General features: G+C 34.1%; 1 protein-coding gene across 2 annotated transcripts in view; it reads right to left on the bottom strand.

Annotated features, from left to right (window-relative positions):
- Positions 1–13,537: 13,537 nt before the first annotated feature.
- The window catches only part of LOC136043468 (paired box protein Pax-6-like), a 55,635-nt gene continuing 45,882 nt past the window's right edge, over positions 13,538–23,290 (bottom strand). The window contains exons 8-10 of one of the 2 annotated variants that reach the window (XM_065728389.1): positions 22,872–23,074; positions 18,701–18,945; positions 13,538–15,733 (exon numbers count right to left, since the gene is read on the bottom strand). In XM_065728389.1, the coding sequence (XP_065584461.1) occupies positions 15,648–15,733; positions 18,701–18,945; positions 22,872–23,074 (534 nt within the window). In that variant the 3' untranslated portion in view covers positions 13,538–15,647. The remainder of the gene's footprint in view (positions 15,734–18,700; positions 18,946–22,871; positions 23,075–23,290) is intronic. The other variant, XM_065728393.1, reaches the window with a different exon arrangement.

Here is a 23,290-nt window from a genome sequence, read left to right as displayed (position 1 = left end):
GGAATAAATTCTGTTCGCTTTAAGTTGTAGTGTTATTCCTTATTTTCAGTTGGATTTTTTATTATCTTAATTTTTTTTTTTTAATCTAGGCAAACACTATGTACAGTTAAGATCTGTTTCTGAATTACAAGATTGCTGTCACTATTCTTGTTGGGAGGTTCATTACCTTCTTGTGTATTGCAATGCCTTTTCTATATTATTCAGGTGATTTTTTTTTTTTTTTTTTAATCTAGGCAAACACTATGTACAGTTAAGATATGTTTCTCAATTACAGGATTGTCGTCACCATTCTTATTAGGAGGTTTATTACTTTCTTGTGTATAAAAATGTCTTTTCTATATGAAATGTTGTTAGATTTTTATTGGAACAAAGGAAACAGTTCAAATGCACGTAGGTATCCAGGGTCGAATCTTCCCCTCTGAAATTCTAAATTTTGGAGATTTCTAGGCAAGTAATATTCAAGTTATAGATTTTTTTATTATTATTCCCCTCTCCCTACTTACAAAAAAGAATCTGTGTGCAATTTCCTCATCCTATTTGGACATAATGGCAATTATAATGTCTCAGTGATCCATTTCACGAATGTAGCCTATCGTAGCAATTTTTCTGTCAAATCCTAGATTTATGCTAGCACGGGATTGTTTCTTCTATATTTGTATTTGTTGTTTAGAAAACATCTAACCGTCAATCTATATGGCTGTTATGTAAAAAAGGAAAAATTTAGTTCCCCAATAAACCTTAAATTTTTCAACTCAAGGGTTACCTTATAAAGCAACTAAAATTGGTTCATTTGGTAACTAAATTACCATGACATGCAAATATTGCTCCTGTGCTGCAAAATTTGACATAATCTAGAGAATTTTGCAAATGGACCATTCATATTCTATAAAATGAAATTAATCTTGTTGTGGAAGATGGGAAAAGCAAAATCATGGTTTTGCTTTAACGAAGTTGTATTCAAAATGGATAGAGGTTTGACAGATTGAACCTTACGTGGGTACAATACTCTTGGTTGAGTTTGTGATTTTACTCAATTTTTGTCGTTGAGCTTTGAAGCTTGAGTTTTGTGTGATTAAAGTTTATAGTATTCAGCTCTTGTTCGAATAAAAATCACTTGGCTACCAAAAAAGTATATAATTACTAGTGATAAGTGTTCCCCTTTTGTTCCCTTACTTGGTGTAAAAAGTTGTAATATTAGTGTAATATTTATAATTTTAATGTAACTAGCAGCAAAAGCTGTCGGATACAGGCAGACAACTTCAGAGTACATTTGTCTTTCGGAGTTTTTTTCTAAATTAGCGCAAAAACCTAGTAATTATATCTTTCATTAAGATCAGTTTATAAGTATCAAAGTTAGAATTTTCTCTGTATTTTTGTCTTGGGGGAAAAAATTAAGTTCGAATAATTATGCTAGTAGCAATTACAAAGAGTATTTTTTATTACACATATAGATAGATATTCCAAAAAAGTTACCGGGTCACGGTAGCAAAATAAATAACAGAATAATCATGCCTCGTAACACATCAATGAATATTTCAACAATGTATGCAAACTAATGAAAAAATACACACATTCAATAAACTTACCAGAACTCACCTCCCCTCCTCCTGCAAAAACCTTTCTTGGTGTTTCTTTACTAACCTAATATATTATGCAGTCTTTTTAGTATTCCATAAGGTCACTGAAACGAACCACCTTTATCCCTCACATTTATAAAAACTAATTGATCCTATACCAAGGGGACGAAGGGCCATAAATTAAAGCAGATTCTCGTGAATTTCTCCGCGCATGGGGTTTGAGTAAGGGCCATCCATTATCCTTGCCTCTTGTAAATATTTATTTGTTTCTCCAATTGCCTCGCTCCATTGCCCCAGACTTCCTTCCAGTATCGGTAAACCCTTAAAAGGACGTTAACGTTGTGACTTAATACCGTGATTTCGTAATCTTCCGGTCTTCTAATACACCCTTTACTAATTTTGATACGTTTAGTACATCCACCTATCCCCATCTCTTCCTTCCAAATGCATGACTATTCACAGCTATTAGTAGTATGGCCTACACAGATCCGAGCAGGGCCCTGCCCCTTCGATCCCCGGTACCGGCACTTCTTTTAAGACCACAGAGAATGAGGTTCCCCAGTTTCGCCATCTGCATAACCTAAATTTATAGATGGCGTTTTCGTCAAATGTATTTATAGATGACGACATGTTTTCTTTATTATTTAGCTTCTAAAGAGTTATCCATTGATTTTATAAAATCTATATCTGATGTATCTTTGGAACCTAAGACCATGATTTTCTGTGCTAAAAGACCGACACGTTACTTAACTGAGTAAACAAATGATTGATAATATTATGTTCTTAGAAATACATTCTAGGCGATTAAGTTATTGTTTCTGGGACGCTTGTCAACTGGTGATAATTGTCACTATATAGTAACAAGTTCATTGCACAGTTGATCTCTCAATTGGAGTTGGATTTTTGGTGATTTGTTGACCGATTTTGGCGTCATTCCCAGAATATGCTTACCACAGTGATTTGAGATAATTACTAGACAAACATATTCTTTCGGTGATCAATGAAACTTGTTTCGATCTCCAGAAATTGCAAGAACTACCATCGGTCAGGTATTCTTTTAATAATGTAATGGTCCTGAGCACACCGGTTCTTCATTACCATCGCACATCAGTTGCATCATTGCACCGGTACTCCATTGCACATAAGTTCGAGTCTCCGAGTTCGGATCCAGGGCCCCATGTCCACCCTCCTTCAATTTTTTAGCCTTGAATTTGTTTTTTACTTGGAAGTTTTTCATCTTTTTTTTACATGTTTTAAAATGACATTAAATTTACTTATAAAAAAAAGAACTTCACTTGTGATATTTTCGAAGTACGAATGAAGATGATAAATATATGTTAGTCGTGATTTTTCCAAATAGAAAAATAATGTTTTGTAGTGACATTTTTTTTTTCTTTTTTGACTTAGTTTTTTTTAACTTAAAATTTATTCAACTTTTTTTGGTTTTTTTTTGAAGACTTAGATTTTTTAGACTGATTTTTTTGTTAGGATATCAGAATTTTTTACACGCAAGAGCGTAGTCACACGTATCACTCACAAGTGTCATAAACTCCAAATACAGTAAATTTCAGTGGAATGTTTCACGCATCAACTCCTTGAACAAAAAGACATATTTCGAAGTGTTTCATATGTTTATCTATAGGCACATTCCCTCTTCCCAGTTTCCGACCACATATGCACAAAAAGCACACTGAACGTGGTGATTGTGACAAAAAAAAGAATCTAGCTTTTGCAAGTTCTCTGGTATCAATGAAATCCTTTGTCCATCTTCTGTTAAACGTCTTTAGTCTAGCATCCTCTTGATTAATCTTCTCGTCTAGCATCCTCTCTTTTAATGCTTTCATCTAACATCTTCCATGAACTTAACTGCTTTTAAGTTAGGTTAGCGTGGCCGGCTACGCTGACTATTTTAAATTGACTCTGACACTGCTTTTTATAAATGAACTAATACCCAAAAATAATCTGCTCAGCTTTAACAAAGAAAAAATAATGACCAGCATACATATACCACTTTCGTTTCTCATTTTAAAATTAAAAATAAAATACCGAATTTATCAATCAGCTGAATTTTTTGTACCCAAAAGCGCTTTTCATTAAATTTTTGTCGCTCAGCCATTGCTAAAACCCCGAAATTTACCAATGAGTTTGTTGTACTCAATAGTGCGTTTATTAAATGTTCGGTACTCAATCAGCAACTAAAACATTCGGAATTTATTACATAGCTGTATTTGTTGTACTCAAACGTGTTTTAGGAATTTTTGATATTCAGTCAGCAACTAAAACACTCGGACTTTATCAACTAGTTGAGTTTGTTGCACTCAAAATGGGTTTTATTAATCTTTTGACGTTCAGTCAGCAACTAAAACACTTATAAATTACCAACTATTTGAGTTTGTTGTACTCAAATGTACTTTTATTAAATTTTTGATAGTCAGTTAGCAGCTAAAAGACTCGTAATGTACCAACTAGTTGAGTATGCTGTACTCAAAAGTGCTTTCATTAAATTTTTGTATTCATCCAGCAACTAAGACATGCGGAATCTATCAATTAGCTAAATTTTTTGTACTCAAAACTACTCTCATTAAATTGTTGCTGCTCAGTCAGGAACTAAAATGGTGAATTTACCAACTGGCTGAGTTTATTGTGCTCCAAAGTGTTTTATTAATCTCGTCGTCTGTTTTATTAATCTTATTAAACTCGGAAACTACCAACTAGTTAATTTTGTTGTACTCAAAAGTACTTTTATTAAATATTTGATATTCAGTTAGCAACTAAAATACTCGGAATTTACCAACCAGCTGAGTTTGTTGAACTCAAACATGATTTCATTTAATTTTTCGGTACTAATCCAGCAACTAAAACACTCGGAATGTATCTACTAGTTGATTTTTTGTACTTAAAAGTGCTTTCATTAAATTTTTGGTTCTCAGCCTGCAATAAAACGTACTAAATTTATCAATTAGCTATTTTTTGTAGTCAAAAGTGCTTTCATTAAATTTGTGTTACTCAGTCAACAACTTAAACACTGATTTATTAACTAGTTGAGTTTATTTTACTCAAAACTGCTCTTGTTAAATTTTTGATATCCAGTTGGTAAGTAAAACATTCGGAATTTATCAACTAGTTTAGTTTGTTGTACTCAAAAGTGCGTTTATTAAGTTTTTGGTAGTCGTTCAGTAACTAATACACTCGGAATTTACCAACTAGCTGAATTTTTTCTACTCAAACGTGTTTTTATTAAATTTTTTATGTTCAGTCAGCAACTAAAACACTTGGAAATTACTAACAAGTTTATTTTGTTGTACTCAAAAGTGCTTTTATTAATTATTTGATATTCAGTTAGCGACTAAAGCACTCGGAATTTACCAACCAGTTGAGTTTGTTGTACTCAAGCGTGTTTTCATTAGATTTTTTGGTAGTCAGCTAGCAACTAAAACACTCGGAATTTATCAATAAGCTGAATTTTTGTACTCAAAAGTGCTTTCATTAATTTTTTTATATTCTGCGTGCAAGTAAAACACACGGAATTTATCAACTAGCTAAGTTTGTTGTACACAAACGTGCTTTTAATAAATTTTTGGTACTCATTCTGCAACTAAAATGCAGGGAATGTGTCAACTAGCTGAGTTTGTTGTGCTGAAAAAGCGCCTTAATCAAATTTTTGATACTGAGTAATCAAATAAAACATTCGGAATTTACCAACTAGTTGAGTTTCTGTACTCAAAAGTGCTTTCATGAATTTTTTGATACTCAGTCAGCAACTAAAACACTCGAAATTTACCAACTAGCTGAGTTTTTTGTACTCAAAAGTGTTTTTATTAAAGTTGTTTATGCGCAGTCGGTAACTAAAACACTCGGGAATTACCAGCTAGCGCAGTTTGTTGTACTCAAAAGTGCTTTTATTAATTTTTGGTATTCAGCCATCAACTAAAACACATCTTTGGTGAACATGTTTTTTTTTTTTTTTTTTTCCTGCCATCTCTTTGGTACCCTGTCTTTCCTCATCGACCTTAGTTGGTTTATTGTATGTTTTTTAGCAATATTAATTGTGCATTGGAATGATATAAAAAACATTTTCAATGACTAGGTATCATATAGTTGCTCATATCATGACAAACAAGTTGCAAAATGTATCATCCTAAAAATCTTTGCCAGGAAAAATCCAGTGCTCTTAAACGAGAGGGTGTTAGACTAAGGACATTTAATAGAATGTGGTCAAAACATTTCATTGATACCAAAAAACTCGTAAAACCTGGATTTTCTGTTGGCAACAGTGACCAGGCTCAGTGTGTTTTGTTTTTTTTCAGTGTGATTTTTTTTTTTAGATGAACACAAAAGACACTTTTAAACACGTCTTATTGTTCAAGTAGTTATTGTGGGAAACATTCCAGTGAAAACTCCTTATTTAATGGGAGATTATGACATTTCTGAGGGATACATAGGATTAAGAAGCTATATTCGAAACTATAATGATTTTCATCTGCAACCACAAAGGTACATCTCCCTACTTTTACTGTCACAAAAAGAAGGTAGTGCTCTTAAACGAGAAGATGTTAGAGTAAGGATGTTTAATGGAAGGTAGTGAAAGGATCTCATTGATACCAGAGAACTTGTAAACGATGGATTCCTTTTTTTGGTCACAGTGACCAGGTCCAGTGTGCTTTTTTGCTGATATGGTTGGAAACTGGGAAGAGGGAGATGTGACTATAGATTAACATACGAAACACTTAAAACATGTTTTTTTGTTCAAGGAGTTGATGGGTGAAACATTCCAGTGAACCCTTTTGCTTTAATTGTAGGCTATGCAATTTTTGAGATATAAGTGTGACTGCTTTCCTGTGTTTCAAAAAAATTCTGTTCCCCCTCCAAAAAAATGTCTCTGAAAAAATTCAAGTCACCCAAAAAATCGAAGTCCCAAAACGAAGTTGAGTAAATTTTAAATAAAAAAAAACTAAGTTAAAAAAGAAAAATATCAATACAAACATTATTTTTCTAATAGGAAAAATCACGACTAACGTATATTTATCATCTTCATTCGTATTTCGAAAATATTACAAGTTAATTTCTTGTGTTATAAGCATATCTAATGTCTTTTTAAGGCATGTCAAAAAAGACGAAAAAATTCTAAGTCAAAAGAATTCAAAGATAAAACAAATAGGAGGAGGGCATTGGGGCCCTGGATGGGAACTTTGGGACCCAAATTCATGCGCAAGCTCTGGTAATGAAAAACCGGTGTGTTCGGGACCATTGCATCACAAAAAAGATACCTGGCGGGTTTTAGACGTTACAATTTTAGAGTTCGAAACAAGTTTCATTGATCACCAGAATAATATGCCTGTCTAGCAATTATCTCGAATCACTGTGGTATGCATATTCTCGGAATGATGCCAAAAATGGTGCCCGGAAACAAATCACTCATAGTATTTACCAAAAATCCAACCCCAATTGAGAGATTGACTGTGTAATTAACTTTATGCGATATAGTGACGCTTAAGTTGAGCAGGCTCGCGTCCCAAAAAATACATTCCTAGAATGCATTTCTTAAGAACATAATATCATCAATGACTTGTTGGCTCAGTCGAGTAACATGTTTTTTTTAATAGAGGAATTATGGGTCTCATATTCGATTCATACATAAGAAATAAATTTCATAGAAGCAGTGGAAAACTGCCTAGAAGCTAAAATATGTGTCGCTGGAAAAAAAACCTATCGCCTTCTATAACTGTAGTTAACAAAAACACCATATATGTATTTTGGTTATGTAGATGGCGATGGAAAAAAAAATACTGATACCGGGGATCGAAAGGGTAGGGTCCTGCTTGGATCTGTGTAGGCCATACTACTGCTATTTAAAACCAACTTCACCTACAAAGTCCATGGTCTTTCCCTTCTATCCTGCAACACCTCCAGATAAGCCGCATTTAGTAGTCTATTGTTCGAACCTATTCCAAATATCCTATCATTGTAACCAGCCTTTATACATTTAATGAAAACAATCTCGATCAAACAATCATGTTTTACCCGTATTAAATTGAAAAAAAATAAAATGAAAGTAAGGAGAAGCATTAAAACTCAAAGCGAACAGAAATTATTCTATATATGAAGGGGTTGCCCGCCCACCCTCCTCCTCAATACCTAAGCTCTTCACGCTTAAGTTTTTAGCACTGTTAAAAAAGCTTTCTATTCTAATTAACCGGCTCTTATGTTTTTAAGAGTAGTTCTTAAAAAATTTGGAAAAACAGTCAAATTTATTGTAAAGAGCAAGGTACTGAGGAGGGGGAAACCCCTTCATATACGGAATAATTTCTATTCGTCTTGAGTTTTAATTTTGCACCTTACTTCAGTTGAAAAAAAGTATAAAAAAAATAATACCGGTAAATCTGCATCACCCTCCATGAAAAATTCCCTCCACTCACGGGGAACCTCTCCGTGGAAAGTTCCTCGCACGTAAAATGCACCCCCGCTGTAAAAGTCCTTTCGGATAATTCCATCCTCGCTAAAAAATCCCCCTCCCACTCTGTAAAATTTCTTGCCTAAGATTCAGCCTTAAAAATTCTTCTTTGCATGCTTTGATTTTAACAGAGCCTTCTGTTCTAATCGTTTTTCCGATCACTCCTGAAATTCCTCCTTCTGTAGAAATTATTTTCCAGAGATCCAAATACTCTAATAATTACTCCCGGATAATGCCCCCGGAACATCTCCACATGCAAAATTTAGTTGGCAGAGAGAATGTAAGACAACTAAAGAATTTCGTATAGAAATTCTGTCAAATCCTTCAGTGTAAAATTTCCCCTGGAAAGCTCACCCGTGGAAATTTCTGGAAAATTATCAACGAAAATTCAACAGAAAATTATGCTCATGGAAACCCACCTGAAGCTCAAAATCCCCTCCCCCGAAGAATGTATATGTACTCCCCAATGAGAAATACTATACATAAACAATGTACAAATTTTTAACTTGAAGACCTATCCCCAGGGGCTGGGGGAAGGGGTCATGTTATCTCCAAAGGCATAGTTTTATGAATCTTCAACTATGCTGAACAGAATCGCCATCGCAAAATTTTGATCAAATTGGAGAAATAGGGGCATTGGAGGGGAGCAAGTGGCCCTTCACTCTTTCTGGTTACTTAATATTGGCCCTAGAACTTTTGATTTCCGTTCGAAGGAGCTGATTCTCGACGTTCTAGGGCCATTGGTTGAATACGATCATCCCTGGAAAAAATAACAACAAGTGATCTCTTCTGAGATTAAAAAATAAAAAACAGTTTTTTTTCGACTGAAAGTAAGGAGCAACATTAAAACTTAGAACGAATCAGAAATTAGTCGAGAGATTTAAGTCGTTCTTAAAGAATTGGGACAAAATTCAAACTTCAACGTAAAGAGCTAGGTGATGAGGAGGGCGTAACCCCCTCATATACATAATAATTTCTGTTTGTTTTAAGTTTTAATGTTGCCCCTTACTTTCAGTTGAAAAAAATCATTTCTTATTTTGGTTTCTGATTGTTTTAAATAATGCCAGGAAATCTGGCTCCACCTCCACAGAAAAATCCTCTCCATTGGAACGATCCCTAGACAATTCACTCCCAGTCACAATTTACCTCCGAAAATTACCCTTAACATCTCAGTCGGCAAAGAGACAGCAAGACACATCAAAATAATTTCTGGCAAATTCCCCCAGTGTAAATTTCCTGTGAAAAATCTACTCCCTGGAAACTTCTCTCCTGATGGAAAATTCTCCACGTAGAAAATCCCCTCCAGCAGAAAATTTCCACCCGAAAAGTGTACGCATACTTCCAAATACTATACGTAAACAATGGGCAAATTTTGTAACTTAAAGACCTTTTCCCAGGTGCTGTGGGGGTCAAGATAACTCCAAAGGTGTCATTTTCGATCCTTTCGACTATGGTGAACTGGCTATCTCAAAATTTTGATCGGGCAATTTAGGGAAAAAAGAAGCGTGTGAGGGGGCCTTGTTACCCTCCAATTTTCGGTCACTTTGATTTCCGTTCAAATGAGCCCTCTTCCGATATCCTAAGACCATTGGATCGATATAATCACCCCTGGAAAAAACAAATAAGCACACATATGTAACCTTTCTTCTGGTAAAAAACAAAACAAAATTCCACATTTTTACAGATAGGAGCTTGAAGCCTCTACAGTGGGGTTGTCCGATACGCTGAATTTGATGGTGTGATTTTTTTTAAGATGCTTTGGTTTTCTGGGTTGCTTCCCTGCTTTTTCGATAATCAAGCAAACTTAGTTAGGCTCGTAATTTTTGATGGATAATATAAAACTTAATGAAACTCATATACTTGGAATCAGCATAACATACATGCAATTCTTTACCACAGATTGTTTGGAACTATTGAATTGCCTTCCTAAGCATCTTAATTATGTTCTTTCTATTTTTTCCTTTTCAAACACACCTCCAAAAAAAAGAACACTGTCTCACAACTGGCCCTATTTGGTCTCAAAATTTCTTTTATATAGTTTAACAGCTGTTGGTCCTAGATGCTTGAGGGGGGGCTCCTCTGTATCACCCATAACGTTTTGGACATCTCTACCTACCATATGCTCCTGGTCAATTTATCTTCCTGAACTTGTAAACTAACATCTCAAATAAATAGAATGCTTGACTACTCTCATCTTTTTTTTTTCAAACGAAACCTTTTTTCCTTTCTTGTTTTCTAAAAATTAATATAATAGATATATCCATATTTAAAACTAATTTTTGACGTTCCAAATGACTATACAAAATCTGTAATATCTTTGCAAATCCGAAGCCGATTTCGTCAGCAAATTAAATAAAAAAAAAAACAGGTTTTTTTTTACTGAAAGTAAGAAGCGACATTAAAACCTAAAACTTACAGAAATTACTCCGTATATGAAAGGGGCTGTTCCCTCCTCAACGCCCCGCTCTTTACGCTAAAGTTTTACTCTTTCTCTCAAATGTGCTTTTTAAAACAATAAAAAACTTTAGCGTAAAGAGCGGGGCGTTGAGGAGGGAACAGCCCCTTTCATATACAGAGTAATTTCTGTTCGTTTTAAGTTTTAATGTCGCTCCTTACTTTCAGTTAAAAAAAAATGTTTCTTTTATTTATTTCCTGAACGTTTTTGAATTAATGCATGTTTTGATTTTGGCTCTCCGCAGATGAATAATTGAAACGAAATTTGCATATTTTTTTTTTTTTTTTTTGTTGGCTAACTGGCTTGCTCATAGATTTGATCGAATGATTTTGAGAAAAAAGGAGCGTGGGAGAAGGCCTAGTTGCCCTTCAATTTTTTGGTTACTTAAAAAGACAACTAGAACTTTTCGTTTCTGTTAGAATGACTCCTCTCGCAACATTCTAGGACAACTGGATCGATACGATCACCTATGGAAAAAAAACAACAACAAATAAACACGCATCCGTGATTCATCTTCTGGCAAAAATCACAAAATTTTATATTTTTGTAGATAGGAGCTTGAAGCTTCTACGGTAGGGTTCTCTGATACGCTGAATCCGATGGTGTCATTTTCGTTAAGATACTTTGACTTTTAGGGGGTGTTTTCCCCTGTTTTCTAAAATAAGGCTAATTTTCTCAGGCTCGTAACTTTTGGTGAGTAAGATTAAACTTGATGAAACTTATATTTTTAAAATCAGCATTAAAATAAAATTCTTTTGATGTAACTATTGGTATCAAATTTCCGTTTTTTAGAGTTTTGGTTACTATTGAGCCGGGTTGCTCCTTATAGTTCGTTACCACGAACTGTTTGATCCAATGCTATTGCAGTCAAAATTTATGGTATTGCTTGTGAGATATGTAGCATTACTGGCATCGTATATCTGTCATCTGCAAATATAAAAAAAAAAAACAGCTCCAGTTAAAAAAAAAAAAAAAAAAAAAAAAAAAACTTTTTTTTTTAGATCAGTTCCCAAGGAAAATTTTTATCAGTTCTTCGCGGAAACAGCATGGAATGGAAGAATGAACTAATAATTTGTGTAGTGTGAGCACTCCTGACTCAATGGTGCCACTGACAGTACTTGGATTATCTTAAGAACCTCATTATATCGACTTGCAGACTGACAGAAAAACCAAAATAATTATCATAAAAATCATCTTGTGTTAAATAATAATCAATATCACCTAATCTATTGAAAATTAATTATTGTTTACATGTCTTTTTTTAATTCTGAAATACAGAGAATGTCAATTCTTTAATTTACATAATGAGCGAAATATTGTTACCTCCACGTTTATTGTTACCTAAATAGGTAACAATTTATTATAATTGTTAACAGTTATATTTATATTTAGTTTAATTTAATTAATTATTTTATTTTATTAATTTAGTTATTATTAATTAAATTATTAAATATTAATTTAATCATTTAAATTATTATGAATTACAATTATTAGTATAATTATGCTTTCAGTTATAAAAAAAACTTGTTTTTTATTATTTAATTTACATAATGAGCGAAATATTGTTACCTCGCATTAATAGCTGCTTCCACGTCTTTCCTACTTAGTAACCAAATATAATGTAATTACAACCTTCTGGGAAAAAAAAGATTCCCCTCGTTTCCTCTCTTCTTAGTTATCCTGTTTCCTCTCTTAAACGATTATCCTTCTTCTTAGCTTCCTGCTATCTTTTGTATCGATTACGAGAATAGCAGTCATTAAGTCATCTGTTCAAATGGCTAAAGGCAGACCTTTGTCTGTCGATCAAAAGAACTATTCTCGAAAGCTGGAGGAGAATGAAATGGTATATTAAGGGACATAATTGAGGTACAGAGGGCAACTAGGGAGCATCATAAGATTAGTGGAAAGGGAAATAATTCTTTGAAGGAAATTTGAAAGAGTGGTACCTGTGCTGCTTTCCCTAGTTGAAAATTTTATTGATTTTTTTTTAGCTAGTATGTCTTTTAATCTCCAGAATTTCTCTGAAAGAAATCATGGTTGTAGTTTCCAATGATTGACAGTTTGTCCTATCTGGAACCATACTACAAAACTCTTAGATGATAAAAAAAAAACCTGTCTCTATTTTCTCTCGTTTTGCCTTATTGGGAACGCTGAGGACTTAATTCACGTAATTCTTTAGTAGAAAAAGTGTTAACTGACTGACATCCTTAGCGTACTAATAAAGAAGGGAATGTTATTTTTATTCTAGTTTTTGTTATCTGGTGCTAGCGTAAGGTATGAGATTTTTTTTTATTATTATTACATCCATTCACCTCGAATATCATAAAAAATAAGCAACTCCCTTCTACATTTTTTTTATTGCATCATTTTTTTTTGTCTTTTAAACTTTCTTGTGCGTTTTTCTGTATTCTTTTTTTTGTAAATTTGTTGTGTTTTTATTCTTATTTTGTAACACCTAAATGTAAAGGTGTGCAAAGGGCCAGCCCTTAAGGGGAGTGAGAATCAAAGCACCAGAGCATAGGAAGGATTAGTTTTTTTTTTGACATTTATTAGTGTTACAGAAAATGGAAGAATTGATTGACAATTTTCTTCGGTTTCACGTCATTGTCTTTTTTCATTATAACGGGAAAAATTATTGTAAAATCGAATGAAGTGCTCAGTGTGCTAGCCGGGTTTTGCGATTCTTAGCAAAAGAGATAAAGCTCGGGTGTACATCTATTTTGTCTATTGGCGTCGAAGTATAGCATGCTAAAGCATGCTAAAAACTACGAAAAATAATAGACATCCAATGCAAAGATTACCCAATAACAATTATACTTAACCTTTCCCCCCCCCCTCTCTCTCTCTCTCTCTCTCTCTCTCTCTCTCTCTCTCTCTCTCTTTAGGTAAGGATATAAAATTAAAGAAATACAACTCTATCAAAATTAAAGTAATACAACTATATAAAGAAAATTACTCTTATCTAGAACGAAGTGCCCTAATTTTTCTACTGTCAGTAGGAAATAAGAATATTAAATGACCCTAGTCTAGCTTAGTTTTAGAGCATGAGTTTTAAAAACTTCTTTATTCTTCAAATAGATTCAATAAATCTGAACAATAATCCATTTACGTAACAGTAAGAAAAAAGACATCTTTTCACATAATTAGTATGGTAAAAGGAACAAAAAAAAAGCTTTGACTAGAAAGCAAACATCAACTTTAAAAGAGAAATAGACCCACTGCAATGTAGAAAGTAGTAGAAACATGAATAGGGTCCCATAATCAGAAATGTGATCAGGACTGATGCTGATATTGGATACGTGATCAAACGGAATATTGGAGATGATTAACCTGTTTCTGTTAGGGGGGGGGGTTAATTGTGGAAAATATTTATTTCTTGCTTTTATATGTTCAGAAGGTGGACACAAAACTAGTATCATTCATAATATTGGGTGGATCTGGATTCCCTGATTAACTGTCTCACTTCATCATTTTACGGAGTTCAAATACAATCAATTGTTTTCGGTATGCTTAGGGAGATAATATATAAACAACCTTCTTAGTTTGATTTTATTCTAGTGGAGCTCCCAAAGGACACCAATTGGATTTGGGGGATAAAAGATGATCTATCATTTTCCCTTATCCTGTGGTATAAGATCTTATCATTTCAGCTTTTATTTTATGTGTTGGAAGAATATTAGAAAATGAAATAGAGATGTGTAAGACTCATTCGAAGCATATTTTCAAAAGTCTAACGAAAGAAAGAAAATAAAGAAAAAAAGACTGACATGTACAATAATATGGATTTTGGCTTGGAGAAAAAAAACTTCTTTTATAGCATTTGTTGTATGATCTAGCGGTTTAAATCTTAAATTGGATGCATTAAATTATGAAATAGCTGTTTTTCCGGATAGAAGCCCTTTTGCTACTGTGGCGAAATTTAGATTTAGTATTTTCTTACTCATCACGTTTCATTATTTGAATTAATATTAACTTGAGATTGAAAATCACATGAATATAGAAAAGCGTCTTAGCATTAATAATACTTTCAAATTGCGCTTTGAGGGAAAATGCAGAAGATCTACATGCAATGACATCCTAAGGAAAGGTTGCCAAGATATTACAGTCTCTTCCCCCAGAAGAGGAAGCTGAGATGACGAAAAATCTTTGTTGTTTGTAGAACAATGGCTTGAGAAGTGTGTTTCGTTCATCAGACCCATTCTTGTAAAATCAGTTCGGCCCCTCCTAAACTTACTGTGCTAGGCCTATCCTAAATCCGAGTGAAATTCAGAAATATATCAAACAATAAACAAAACAACAAACATCAAAACACTTTCTGGCATTTCAAGATTGACAAAAGAAAAAAAAAAAATGAGTCACCAGGTCAGGATACATTTTGTTACAACACAGCTGTTGCTCTATTACAGTAACGATTTTTGAAGGGAGGGGGTGTAAGTTGGGGGGTATAGCCTAAAGCTGCCCGAAATCAACTAAATAAGCTTATTATTATCAAGTAAATTAAGAATATTGAGAAAAAATTACTTGAAGCACTTGCTGGCATGCCCAATACTATGTTGACAGCAAAAGGTAGGGACGTAGCCAGAACTTTTTTTGGGGGGAATGTATCACTGTTTTTGTGAAAAGGGAAAAACTATCGGAAATTTCGTTTTGTTTAGATTGGAATAGGTATAATTTAGTGATTTGACAATTTGGCAGTTGATTCGCAGGTCTTTTATGATCATTAATTATGAAAATCTCAGTCCTTCAAGAAGGGCGCTTTCAGCCTTTTAAAATGACAGCGCTGATAACTGCATCACTGTCTTTTGTAATAAGTACAGACAATACTGAATGTTAAAAATATGTGGTATAGAATGCAAGCACATGCATTTTTCATAAAATACTATTTAACAATGAGGTTGGTTCTGACACATGAATTTGCTACGATCAAATAAGTCAAGTAAGTCTTCTCATAAGTAAGTCTTCAGTATTAGCGCACTAGCAACAAAATTTGAGCGTGATGGTTCTTAAATGTGCATTTAAATTGTTTCCACCTAAAATCGACATTTTGCTTCCAAAGCATCAACTGCACTAAGGATCCATCAAACTATTCTCCTAACTTGTGAGATACAGCGTACTTCTTTTAGTCTAATTTTTATCACAGAATTAAGGTCGATCCACCATGTCGCTATTGTAATCTGGGCCAGTAGTTCGCACTGAGGTCACCCTGACTTGGGATTTGCAACGGTACAGAAACACCAGCTGATATAACTCCTAAAAAAAAGGTGAGCATAAAAGAAAACAAGTCTGTGCACAATAGCTCAGGAAAAATTAAGGTTGAATTACCAAGAGAAAAAAGAAGTAGAGATTTTTAAAACCGCCGACTTATAAGGTACCTGATTATCGTATATGAGCATGCACAAGACATTTTGTTATCTCCTCTGCCACGTATGTGTAAAGGCCTTTGCCAAGACAGAGGCAGAGCTAGAGTTTTCACTGTCCTGGGGCAATGCCATTTCTCCCACCCCCCTCCCGTCACTACTGCAATGTAAGTCAGATCATAGTTGTGACGAGAAGTAAACATAAGTTGAACCCCCTAAGCGGCTGCGCCTGGGGGACAGCTGACATCCCTTGCCTTCCCTCTAGCTATGCCACTACTCTTAAACTAAGGGTGGTAAGGGATTGCAAATACCCCTAACTTAGGATTTGTTGATATGACTCCTTATAAATAAAAAGAGTGTGGTAGAACAAATATGTGCACAATAATTTAGGAATATGGTTTCAATGTTCAATTGCTAAGAAAAACAAAAACAAGAAGGAAAATAAACAACCTGTTATAGAAATCCTTGAGATACCTGACCATCGCATGTAATTAGGGAAGATATGAACTGCTACTTTCTTATTCTTATATCTCATATACACAGGATTGGGACAGGGGGATCGCCTTGACATAGAATTCGCAATGGCGCAGAGACATCAGCTGGAATGACTTTAAACAAAAGAAATGTGGAAATGTGAAAAAACAAATGCGTGTGGAAGAGTTTAGGGCATCCCCATGTTCGTTCGCTAATGGAAAAAAGGGAGGGATAGACCTAATAAATAACTGACTGAAGCTGTCAGTAAAGTAAACCAGGACATGGTCTGATCAAATAGTCAGTATAAATCTGATGTGTCATACAGGCAAGGACATTTTTTTTTTTTTTTTTTTTTTTTTTTTTTTTTTTTTTTTTTTTTTTTTTTTTTTTTTTTTTTTTACAAGAAAGGATGTTCTGGAGAGGGAAACAACTTTAAAGGATTCAAAAACTGACAAATTACATGGAAAATATAGTATTCTATATAATGAATCGTTAAAATCTTCAGAATCCAGGAAGGTATGGTATTTTTTTTTTTTTTTTTTTTATATATATGGGATTTTTCAGTTTTTCTTGTCTATACAAGTCCCTAAGTGGTTTCAAATGTGGGGGGGGGGGGGGAATGTATGTATATTCTAGATTTTCTCCTCATTCCAACCATCAGATTTTGAAAAATACTTTTTTGGGAGTAAGGGGTATTTTCATTGAAATTTTTTATTGTATTTTGTTTGAAAAAAACGATAAATTTTCCCTACTTCAGATTCCGACACGGGAAAGAATCTCAGTGTACGAAATTGTTCGGTTTGGTACAGGGGTCAGTGGCGTGACTTTGCAAGCCTACCCAGCGTCGACCTGGCTCTAAATGGGTACCTGGAGAAATCTGGGGAAGGTAAACAGGAAGGGTGTGCGAAAGTACAGGATGGTTGGCCCCCAACCCCATTGCACTTCCTGGCTGAAGGGCCAAGAAACGGAGATCAGCACCGCCGGTAGGGACTGTAAAGTCTAATGCCGTACCCTTCTTTTTAGATTCCGAAAAATACATTTTGCTCCACCTGCTAAATTTTTGAAAATTGAGGCAACTGGACATCCTTTGATATCGATTACAGGGCGCAAAGAAACAGCCAAGCTATTCTTTTTTCTTATAGAAAAAGGGAATTATATGGAGAAATGAATCAGTAAGTTTCAGAACCATACAAAACCGAATGAACATGACAGAAAACTCAAATGGCAGAGCAAAATTTCGATAGTGCTGCCGGGACAAAAACTATTTCAGAGCGAGATTTTTAAAATATTTCTTCCGAAAATATGAATCCTAAGAATATTTCCATAAGCGTTCCTAAGAATTTTTAAGTTGGCTCATTCTTCCTTAAATGACAGCCAGAAGCTGCGTAGTTTAAAAAAAAAACTGACACTGTGGAAGAAAATTGGTTGGTTCAAGAAATGCTTTAAATTTCCATTTATTTGATTACATGATAAAATTTTGCTAAGGAAATAAAAACTATAAACAGAAGGTATTTTGATAAAAAGGGTTGAATGACCAGAGACGTAATGTTTAACACTGTGGATGAGAACTTGCACTCTTAAACAAAATAATAGGAAATGTAAAGAACTCATGTAACACTATTTTTGCCCCTGTCAAATTAAAAAATCTTTTCGATAAATTTTGGAGAGCTATCACCACCGGTCTATGGATAACAGTAAAGGTTTACTTGCAATTATCCGAGATTTTCTTGACTATAGACTGTGTGAGCATAAATAATGCCAGGGGACAAACTGATCTTATTTTTTTTTAATTTAAAATTTCGAAATTTATTTTAAAATTTAAAATTTTGATCTTTTAATTTGAATTTGCTGGTTAAACCAAATCAACAAACTCAAGTTTTTTCGACTAAAAAACTTAGATAGGCATTTTAGTAAAATGACGTTTTAAATAAGAAGGAAAAGAACTTGTAATGTAGAATTCCAAAATTTAAACAGAATTTTTCTAATTGCTGAGCATTCTAATTGATGATTTTGAAGTTGCCAAAATAACAAATGCTCAAGAAAAGATCAAAAAAGCATTTAAAAAAAAAACTATGCACAGAAATACCTAACTTTTGACCAAACCAAATTAAAAAAAAAAAAAAAAAAAAACTAAAACCACAAACAATAGAAAATTTCTGATACTTCATTCAAATTGAGCGTAAAAATGTTCCAAGGAAACTACCAAAAACTAAATACAAAAAAATAAACAGCCTCGAAAGAAAGCAAGACAATGTGTTTACCGGTTCTATAGCTATTCCCAATAACTGAGTTTACACACAATAATATTGACTTATCTCTCCAATAATAGAGATAAGTCAATAATATTAATAAAAGCAGTTCAAATTTATAGTAAATTCAAGCTAACCTGTTTGCCCTGACGGATGAGTTCCGGCATTTGGCGAGTACGGAGTAGTGTTACTAATGGCTGGGTTTGGAGAGCTGACACTACAAGCAGCAGCAACTGCAGCCGCTCTATGATGATTGTAAGCGTTCAATGAGTCATGTGCATGAAACATATATGGTGCATATGCAGTTGTTGAATCACGCTGCTGGAAACAATTTGTGCTCATTCCAGACATTGTTGCCATTCCACCTAATCCTCCAGCCATGCTAAAACATAGAAATTATGTAATGGTCAATTTCGACCACAAAAATGTTGCACGAAATCATTCCTTTTGCTGTAACAAAACTGACCAACCAATTAAAAGGAATAAATTCAGACTCTAATTTGATCATTGCCAAGATAGAAAAATTTCAAGGAGATATTGGAAATTGACTTCTTCTAAAAATATGGAAGGAGCTCCTTAGAATTTGTCTCAGTAAAACGGTAAAGGGCTATATAAGTATCAATTTTCTAGATCGCTTTCTAGAGCTTTTATTTACAAAAAGAGCAGAAAAGTCACCATGAGCGCAGTTGGAAAAAATTGCCAAGGAGAGGAGCATTTTCAATCATTCATTTTCTGGTGAACCGGTGCAATGGTAATAAACTGAACCACTTTAAATGTTTGATAAGTAGTAATATCTAAATGAAAATGAAAACCATCAGAGTTTAAATAGATATAAAGATAGAGGGACATAAAAAATCAGATCTGTATGAAAATTTTTTTTATTGTCTTCATTTTTCAAAGAGGGAACCTCTGCCTCAATTGTCTTCTCGCTGACGGCAAACATCCAGGACGCATATGATCCACTCGAAAACTGACTTGTCAAGTATGATACCACCGTGTCTGGACAAAACACTAGCTTGAGAATCGTAGTTTCGAAAAAAATGTTCTACCTTGTCTTGAAATAGGTTGTTGTAACTAGAACGTAACCATTTCATTCTGCCTACAGATTCATGGCAAAACATCTTATTTTGAGTCGGAGCAACCAACAGAGAATGACAAGAAGAAGCAAATTGTAACCTAACCTGGCGGCAACTTGATTTTAATTCATAAATAAATGGACCTGGTCTTGGCCTTCGGCCTCGTTATTTGAATTAAATCAAGTTGTCATTAAGGCATGGCTAATTAGAGAAAAAGCCAAGACAGATAGTCTGAGTGAGAGGTAAATCTGGCATAAGCCTTTTTCAGGATTGTATAGAAATGATGCCATTTCACTTATTGATAGATAATCTATCATCCATCCTAGGGCAGAACTAAGGTAGATATCATAGATCTAAGGCATGATCGGGATTTTTCTTGTCAGTGAAAAAGGGAAGGATAAATATTCAGATATTTCGATCAAGACTTCCTCTCGATCGTCTTCAGTGCATAAAAGTAAATAAAGAGTAAAGACCTACTGATAAAATTTCAAGGATAAAACCAAAATAAAAAGAACATGAAAAAACAAAACACTAAATTGAATAGGCCTTCTTTATCCTTTCACTGCTTCTAAGACAAGGCCTTTTTTAGGTTTTTTTTTTGTCCTTCTGACTTCTATCTGTATATTTTCAAATCTTTATTTACTTTTGTTTTCTGTGCCGTTGAGGGCGGCCGAGCGAAGGTCTTAACGAAAATATCTGAATATTTATTCTTCTTTTTTTCACTGGCTTGAAATATCCTTGCTTTTTCTTTAAAATTTGCTTCATTTAGTCATGCTCAGCCAGTCTGGTTTCAGGAGTTATTGAAAACAGACAACGATTGTCCACTGAGTACAGTGACCTAAACTTAGATAGGGCGTTTTGCCTTGAAAATGCAAAATACTTAAATAGTTAAGGCGCTTTTGTCAGATTACATTTTCGTTATTTGAAAAAGGAGCTCTACCATTTTAATAGAAAGTGGTAGTGGAGACCAGGCAGCGTTAAATCCAGTCATTCACGCCGAACCACCCTACCTCAACCTTGGGCTTTTGCCGAAACACGGTAGCACTGTAGCTGACTAAGTGGTATAACGCTTACCCGAAAACCAATTCAATATGTCCAGCAACAGATAAACAATAAACAAACCAACAATATTTAACATGGAATAACCAACCGTTAAACTAACTTCTGCCCTCATTTAGATGAGACTTAAGACTGTCTTTATTGTTTATAATATAAGTGAAAATTTAAATCAAATCTGGTCATCGAATAAAAGCACAAAAGCTACTGAATCATCGAAAAAGTAACGATCCGATGGAGTAGCTTCACTAGGGCTAGGAAATAGTAATAACACAGTGGTAAAGGGGGGTGGTGGTAGGTCTAACCAACTGGACTGTGAATAAGTTGTACCTAGCTTTAGATGAAAAGAGTAGTGTTTTTTTAGTTGAATCACCTTAAAAGAGAAAACACAGTTTTGTCCCACAAAGAGTAAAGTTGAAATCTTTAATTAACAGTATTAACCCCTGACAATTGAGAACAAGGCTCCTTAGCCGCTGATAATTACCTTAAATAAGGTTAATGACATTTTGCACGGTTCCAGATTGGGCTCCATCACTTCTTAGGAAGAGTTTAAAATCCCTATATTGGGTAATGAGATAAATTTTGAATTTTTTCAATGAAAATACCCAAAAAAGATATTTTCCAACAAAAATACCGGGAAACGGTATTTTTCAAAATATAGGGGAGGGGCGAAAAATCTGGGGTTAAAAAAGCGCGTTAAAAAAATAACGCACTTTAATTGATTAATTTAGAGGAATTAGTTTAGAGGGAGATGTGAACATTTTTCTAACCAAAAGGGGATACGGCGTTAAAAAGTTTGGAAATCCATGCTATAGTCAAACTGAAAATAAAGTTAGCGTTATTCATGTTGCAGATTAAATCCCATTATCGCTGATTATATCCCACAAATGTAAAAAGCACACGTTCAGTTTTGATTACATAAAACATACTTGAATTGGAAAAAAAAAATCATTTTAAACAAAATCTTCGGTTAATATTATGATGGAGCGTTTAGATTATAGTGTCCCAAGCACAATGAATGTTTTCTCCCAATTTCATCCAACCAACAATCAAATTTCTAATACTTCCTAGTATATTAGAAGCACCAATATATATTCCACCAAAGCTATCCCTAGCAAATTTGGAGAATAATTCAATTTGTGGTAAGCCAAGTAAATTCCATTAAATTATCCTTTGACGTGGTACATATATCCTTTTCGGAGTCTGTGTAGTAGAAAATTATATTGCAAGGGACGGACACAAGGAGAGGGATATCCATTGTCCGTCAATCATAATGGTATTAAGAGGATACAATTACTAAATATAAACAGGGATATCGGGGATACATATCTACTCATGGATATTTCCTGTCGGTTTTGAGACTGAGATTGAGATGACGGATTTGTTGGAAATGAAATGGACAATTTTTGTATTGGAAAGATGTTGAAGTCTTATTTGGATAAATAGAACTTAGACAAAAAAAAACATTAAGACATTGACATATTAGTTTAAGAACTTAATTAAAATAGTCCCAAATGTTTATTAAGAAATTGCTTAAAAGTATTATTACAGCATCATAGTGTCTGAAAAGCTTAATACGAAACAAAGCTAAGAATCATCATCCTAGTCATGTTCTCCATCAACTATGAAAGCCAGATTTCCAACACTATTGTTGTGATGAGCTATTTAATTTAAATTTGGTCCAAGCATAAGAGTGAAGCTCATTCTGACTGGAAAGCTATGAGCCTAATTCCTGCACTTCGGCTACCATTCCTAAGCTTGGAAAATGAAATCGCGTTTTTTCTGTAAAATAAACTTGTCCAGCATAGTTTTGGTTCTACAAGACTGACTTGCTTCGCATTGAGTCCATTGTTCGGCATTATTTGTGCTTAAGACACAGTTTGATAACCAGAAATACTAAGCCTTAAAGGTAAACAGCTGAAAACATTCAATAAATATTTCTTAAATACTAAAAGTAGTTCAGCATTAAATATTACTATTTATTCTCCCTTATCGTGAAAGAGGTTCAGCCAGCTCAAATGACATTTGAAAGATGCCTTCTAACCCTATGCCATCCCTTGAACAGGGTCCTACACTCTCATTGCAGATACAAGAGCATCCAAATACATTTCAGGGAATGTAATCAATGTATACCATTAAATGAATTAAAACATATTCGACATAATTTCAAGCTTACCTGTAAGGGTCTCCAAGTCCCTGTCCTAAAGAGGAATACATTCCTCCAAATCCAGAATTAATAGGTAAACGTGCAGAGGCTGCTGCAGCTGCAACAGAGGAAATATGATTCACAGGTGATGTTGAGCCGTTATCCGGGCCACGTCTCTGATTCCGCAGTTTCTCTTCTCTTCTCCATTTTGCACGACGGTTGCTAAACCAAACCTAAAGATGTGACTTTTAACTTTGTGTAACATATTCGGATGTAAGAGAAATGAATGAAATACACATATTCATTAACAATGAAAAATCAAAACAAATATAGTGAATGACCTTGTTTTTTTCTTCATGTAAAATAATATGAAGCTCTGACTCCCATTACTGAACACTTTATAATAGCTATTTCTTAGATTAGAATTAGCTGATTCTCAAAATAATTGA

This window comes from Artemia franciscana, chromosome 2, assembly GCF_032884065.1.
Source record: "Artemia franciscana chromosome 2, ASM3288406v1, whole genome shotgun sequence".
NCBI lineage: Eukaryota > Metazoa > Arthropoda > Branchiopoda > Anostraca > Artemiidae > Artemia > Artemia franciscana.
Note: the sequence above shows the minus strand (reverse complement) of the source record. Positions and strands in the feature narration are given on the sequence as shown.